This window comes from Schistocerca nitens, chromosome 9 (assembly GCF_023898315.1).
Source record: "Schistocerca nitens isolate TAMUIC-IGC-003100 chromosome 9, iqSchNite1.1, whole genome shotgun sequence".
NCBI classification, from domain to species: domain Eukaryota; kingdom Metazoa; phylum Arthropoda; class Insecta; order Orthoptera; family Acrididae; genus Schistocerca; species Schistocerca nitens.
Window position 1 is genome coordinate 330,867,347 of NC_064622.1, and position 6,870 is coordinate 330,874,216.

The following is a 6,870-nucleotide window of genomic DNA, read 5'->3' on the forward strand; positions in this document are numbered from 1 at the left end:
CTAGAGAAGGAACTACAGTGCAGTCTTCCTCTGTGAAACAGCTCTGGAAAAAGACATTTAGTATTTCGGCCTTTAGTCTGTCATCCTCTGTTTCAGTACCATTTCGGTCACAGAGTGTCCGGACATTTTGTTTTGATCCACCTACCGCTTTGACATAAGACCAAAATTTCTTAGGATTTTCTGCGAAGTCAGTACATAGAACTTTACTTTCGAATTCATTGAACGCCTCTCGCGTAGCCCTCCTCACACTACATTTCGCTTCGCGTAATTTTTGTTTGTCTGCGTTTGGCGCGTGATCTATCTAAGTTGGAGTGTGGGCAGGCTGTAATGGCCCGGAGGCTCGGCACGAACATTTCGGAAACTGCGCGACTTATCGGATGCTGGAGAAGTGGTCCTCCACAGCTAACGACCGATGCATGTGCCAATATTAGCACCACGACATAGGGAACTACGACTGAAATGGACACGTGACCATCGGCACTGGATATTTGTGCAGTGTCAGAGCGTTGCATGGTCTTATGAATCCCGATACATTCTTCACCATGCCGCTGGGAGAGCGCGAATCCGCCGTGTCCCGGGGAACAGCTCCTTGACACCTGTCCTGCGGAACAAGCTGGCGGCGGCTCCATTATACTCTGGGGAAAACTCACGTTGTTATTCGCGAGTTCAGTGGAGCTCGTACAAGGCACCATGGCAGCCAGTAGTATCGTACACTGGTTGCAGACCACGTTCACCCCTTCGTGACGATCATGTTTCTCGACGACAGTGGCATTTTTCAACAAGATAATGTGCCATATTACAAAGCCGGGAGTGTGATGGAGTGGTTCGGGGAACACAGTGGCGAGTTGATGTGCTGAACCAGATCGAAGGCATCTTGGATGTAACTGATCGTGGCGTCAGAGAACATCAGCCCCGACCTCCAAAATTACTGGAACTGGGTGACTTTTGAGTGTAGATATGGTGCCAAATCCCTCCAGTGACATGCCAAGGAATAATTGCTTCCATGCCACAACGCGTCGCCACTGTTATCCGTACCAAAGTTGGACATCTCGGCTACTAGCTAGGTGGTCATAATGTTCTGGCTGATCAGTGTAATTGTCAACACTCTTCTGTAGCACCACATCTGAAACGCCTCGATTCTCCCACACCCAATAATTAATTTCCATAGGTAGCTGTGATCTAAGCGTACATTCTATTATAATTTGTGTCTAAAATGAGCCGGCCGTTGTGGCCGAGCGGTTCTAGGCGCTTCAGTCCGGAACCGCGCTGCTGCTACGGTCGCAGGTTCGAATCCTGCATCGGGCATGGACGTGTTTGATGTCCTTAGGTTACTAAGGTTTTAGAGTTTTAAGTCCAGGGAACTGTTGGCCTAAGATGTTAAGTCTCTTAGAGCTTAGAGCCATTCGAACCATTTGTCTAAAATTAAAGCCTACGTTTGATACTAGTAAAGCCCTTTTGACCAGACATGCCCTCTTTGACTGTGCTACTCTGGTTTTTATATTCTCCTTGATTCGTCCGTAAACTGTTATTTTGCTTCCAGATTAGTGGGATTCCTTCATTTCATCTTCTTCGTGATTCCAACTTTTGATGGTGATTTTATTTCTGATCTCATTTCTGCTACCTTTCATTACTTTCGTATTCCTTCGGTTTAATCTCAGTTCTGCGCTTGTTAGACTGTTCAATCCATTCAATAGGTTCTGTATTTTTTCTTCCCTTTCAGTGGCGATAGCAACGTCATCAGCTAACCTTACTCTTGACACTCTTTTATTCTGTATTTTAACCCAACTTCTGAACTTTTCTTGTTGCAGTGAAATAATAATTACTCACATTACGCAAATCGTATTCTAATTTCACTCCGAAACGCACATTATTAGTCTGAATTATTACAGTACACGAACAGACTCAGTTAATAATCAGTGAAAGCTATTTGACATGGCGATCGACGTTTGAAACTTTTATTCTCTGACTTTGACAGTTCATTACATCTACGGAGGGAATCACACCCCCCCCCCCTCCCAATCTCTTGATTTTATAATCATTCACTGTAAGCACGGATGGTTCCATAATGTTTTGCAACAATTTTAAGAAAATTACCATCTTTCTCGCGTGCGTGAGAATTGTGTTAGGGCTGCTGCGACTTTGAACGAATACGGCATACTCCACAGAGCATAATGTAGTAAAGATTGATGAAGACGGAAAACATGTAATAATAAGTCTCTTACTTCAAATTGAATCATTCCATCTTATTGTTGCAATGCGATTCAGTCCGAAAACTGGTTTGTTGCAGTTCTCCACGCTACATTATCCTGGGGAAACCTCTTCATCACTGCATAAAAAATGCAACCTGTATTTATCTGAACACATTGGTCTACCTCTATAACACGAAACTGACAATCACTTGATGACTCAGTATGTGACCTAGCAACTGATTCCTTAATTACGTTGTGGCATAAATTTCTATTCTTCCCAATTCAGTATATGATTACTAGTTATACGATCCATCAGTACACTATTCAGCATTCTTCTGAAACACTAAGTTTCCAAAGCTTCAATCTCGTCCTGTAGGAACTATTTATCGTCCACGTTTCACTTCTTTACAAAGCAAGGTGAATTGAGGAATATAGATGTAGATGTAAAGGTAGATCATAACGACGGTGGCAGGAAGTAGTTGTAAACATTCTCCCTTTCTCTGCCTCGTGATGACTGGGTGTTGTGTGATGTCCTTAGGTTAGTTAGGTTTAAGTAGTTCTAAGTTCTAGGGGACTGATGACCATAGCTGTTAAGTCCCATAGTGCTCAGAGCCATTTGAACCATTTTTTAAACATTCTCCTGTGCAAGATGACGGTTCCATGAAGCTTAATTTTCGACACAGCTTTGTGGTTCAGTCGCTGCAATTACTTTCCACGGCATACATTTTTGTAGAAAATTATTATATTTTTGTAGTCCACAGAGTTTCACCGTCTCTTTTGATGACTGTCGACATCATTACTACCTTTCGTAACAGTGTTGTTACTGAAGGAGCCCGCAATACTTCGTCAACGTAGTTCAAATGGCTCTAAGCTTTATGGGACTTAACATCGTCAAAGTACTCTCATCGTAAATTTCAGTATTTGATTAAAAACATCTGAAGGAATTAAAATCACTAATACAACAAGTCTGTGAGTATGAATGGTCCCACCCTCAAATATTAATAACGTGCTTTAACTTCTATTGTATACAACTCCCATTTTTTCTGCACTAAAGTTGTGGGCGCTGTAGAACATCATGATTTACCTGAAAACCTGTAAATAGTCCGTATAAGTTTATAACGCCAATGATAAGACTATTCTAGAAGTAACTAATAACTGAAACCGCACCTCTCAAGGGACGGAATCATTTAAATTCTAAAACGACATTTCCTAAATATTACTGCTATTGGGTGAACGGAATTTACGATAGTGTACAAGAGACGTCATTTAACATAGCGACCTACAAACTCTTTGCAAATGCGTCAGTCCAATAGCTGCTATTTTTTATCGTATAATTTATTAGTGAACGTCTGAAAGGAACGAAAACAAGAGTCCCTGTAAATTACACAATGGATTTTTTCCGAATTTCATAGTCAAACGGAGAGTAGGAAACGGACAAATGGGGTACCAAGTCAACAAGCATGAGGTCTAGTTTCACAAAACAATATTTAACTGCGGAAAGTAATCAGGGTAATTAAGAGAAACTGAATGATTTGAGAGAAAATTCAAATCTTTCACAACAGTTGCTTATAGATATGCAAGTGAAATATGAAACAGTTCATCTCCTTAAGGTCCTGATATTTTGCACATAAAAAGTTTTAAAAAGTTTTATTGGTGTATCATTTAACTGTCTAAAGGTCTTCCAGTGAATCAAACACTAAATTTACGACATTTCGAGAACATGACAGGTGAAAGGTAAATTATGTGTCCAAAACTTCATCTCGTCCAGGCGCAGCTGTTTTGCTTAAAAGTTGCATTTTGCGTGATTTCTTTCGAAACAACGACCAAATGTAAGACATTTCGAGAACTGCAGACACTAGATAGACACACGAGGCGTCAAGAATTTCTTATTTTCGAGGGCTCGCTATTTTGCACAAAAGAAGTTATATTTTTATGGCATTTAACTGTCGAAATGGTTTCTTTCGAATGAAACACTACATTCACGACGTTTCGAGAACAGAATGCGCTAGGAAAGCAGATAAGGTGTCAATAAGATCGTACCTTCTGAACAAAACTTCAAAATAAAGGGAAGTTTGAAAATCAATCAAATTTTTGTCAATGATTGGTCTAAAAATAAGAAATAAAATGGATTAGAGAAATATTTGGAGCGCCTTTGAATCATCTTCGAAATCGCTTTTAGACAAGTCATTTCACAAAACATTTGACCGATTACCTTTTCAATTTTCTTTCAAAGAATGATGAGCGCTTTTGTGTCAGCATTGTGAAAGAATCAGAAAGGTAAAGCCTTCGTGCGACACAGTTCGAAGACGATGAGCTCATTTAATATCGCTCTGAATTTACTGGACAGCAGTTAATTGTGCCAGCCGTTTAGTAACCACTTTAGGGGAGAAAGAACATATTTCTAAGAACCAGTACATTGCTCACGCGCGGATTGCGAATTTGTAGTCACATTAGTTATCCAGCTACATACTTTTCCATCTTTATTAGTCAATTTAGAATATTTTTGTAGGTGATCTAGAGAAACCAAGATGTCTACCGCAGATTGTGGAGATCATAAGTAAAGCTACATAAAAAAGTTAGGAGCAACATATAGCTTAACTAATTATGAAATGTTACACAATATTATTTCGTGCAGTTCTAAATTGTTCATAAAAGATTTAAATAATAAAAAACCGCACCAGTTACTTTTTTTCATGCATAAGAGTTTCAAGGATTTATTCCCATTTTCAAGTGCTACTAGTTATATTGACATTGTATGCGAATCGTCCGTGTGTGTTATTACGCTTCTTTTGCTCTGCATTCGGTTGTTGCTTTAGGCACTGCGCCTGCTTCATTGCACAGAAATTCACACACACACACACACACACACACACACACACACACACACAATTAGTTCATGTAAAATCGGAAGACGATGCGTGTGAGTTTCTACACAGTGAAGGAAAGACAACACCTAAAACCATTAACAGACGACTTCAGGGCAAAAGATGCAGAAACTTAGTGTTTCAGAAGAATGCTGAATAGTGTACTGATGGATCGTATAACTAGTAATCATATACTGAATTGGGAAGAATAGAAATTTATGCCACAACGTAATTAAGGAATCAGTTGCTAGGTCACATACTGAGTCATCAAGTGATTGTCAGTTTCGTGTTATAGAGGTAGACCAATGTGTTCAGATAAATACAGGTTGCATTTTTTATGCAGTGATGAAGAGGTTTCCCCAGGATAATGTAGCGTGCAGACATCACATAAGATATATAGTACCTGTGGAAATAGCAGTCTTTAAAAATTTGAATAAATTCGTGGTAAGTGTCGTGCCATGCATGAATAAAAAGTAGTTTATAATTTAATTAATTTTTGATTATAATTGCAGACTTCCTAAAACAATCTAGAACGATCAATGAGATTAAGTTATTCGGAAAGCTGTGATTACACCGTCAAACATATGAAACAGGTGTCTTAGTCAGATTTTTTAAATTATATATCACTCACTATCCATGTGCTCTTACCTTCAGATGGATATAGCAGTTTCTATGCGATTCCTGGAATGCACATGAGGATCTGGTTTGGATGCAATCAATTGTTGACTGCTATTCGTCTGACACGAAGTACATAAATTGGTAACAATGGTAAAATATCTACACATGCACTTTACAACATGTCAGGCCACGTTAAAAAGTAAATGGCTGAACGGAACTATTATTTTATTTTAGTAGAACTGCAACAATAGTATTGCAAAAACGCTAAAATATAACGTTGCTGACGTGAAGGAGAAAATAAATAGTTGTGGTGTACCGTCTTCTACGAACAAGAAAGGTAACAGGCGAAGGGCAAGCTGCGTAATACAAAGCGGAATAAGAACAACTACAAGAATACGCAGAAGAAAGTGGAGAAACAGATATATTGAAGCAGTGCTGTCAGGAGAGAAAAAGAAGATTTGGAGGGGCTGATTTTAAGTCTCGTTAGGTGAATGCGAAGCTATAATTGATGTATAATTTGATAGACTAGATGAGTTTGGCAGTCGACTTACTAGATGCGGTCCCTGCACCACGGTGATGGTTGGGACCCATGCTGTGGCAACTGGAGGCTGTGGTGATGGCTGTTCCACCTGCACCATGGTGTCGCCGGGAAGCTACTCGCTGTGTGCTCTACACGCGCCGACTTGGAGCAGAGTCCCTAGTAGGAGGCTTCTCGGGTGGGAGATGGAGACTACAGGATTCGATGCTCCTTTTTACTCTACTGCGATTCTTGTGCGCGATCCCTCCGGTTCTGTCTGAGAAGGAATGTGCAGGACGTTTATTCCAAGTGGTGAGCGTAAGCCACAGAATTCCTGTTTTACTGTAGGCAGGTTTGGAGTAGTAAGCTCAGAAATGAAACTACACGTTCGAAGTCGTATGGAAAACTCAGTTTAGCATGCTCTAATGTTATCGATGTTTGGTGAGCCTCGTGGGAAATAAGGAGCAAGTTAATGTGGCTAAGTACTTAGACTGTACAGTGGGCACTTGGAAGAAGGGATGAAATAATGTTGGATGGGGTGGTGTAGGCGTCCGCAGGGACCAGCGGGCAGCGCAGCTGGTGCTGGTCTCGTCTTGGCGACTGTCTGGTGCGCCGTGTTCCGTGAACAGCTGAGCGGCGCGTTACACTGGCTGTCGGTGGCGCCGGCATGTGCTCTCGCCGG

At 40.7% G+C, this 6,870-nt stretch overlaps 1 protein-coding gene across 1 annotated transcript in view; it reads right to left on the reverse strand.

Moving 5' to 3' along the window:
• Nucleotides 1–6,569, reverse strand: part of LOC126203808 (synaptotagmin-7-like) — a 548,274-nt gene extending 541,705 nt beyond the window's left edge. Inside the window, exon 1 of the mRNA XM_049938174.1 lies at nucleotides 6,223–6,569. Coding sequence (XP_049794131.1) covers nucleotides 6,223–6,309 — 87 coding nt within the window. The 5' untranslated portion in view covers nucleotides 6,310–6,569. The remainder of the gene's footprint in view (nucleotides 1–6,222) is intronic.
• Nucleotides 6,570–6,870: the final 301 nt, after the last annotated feature.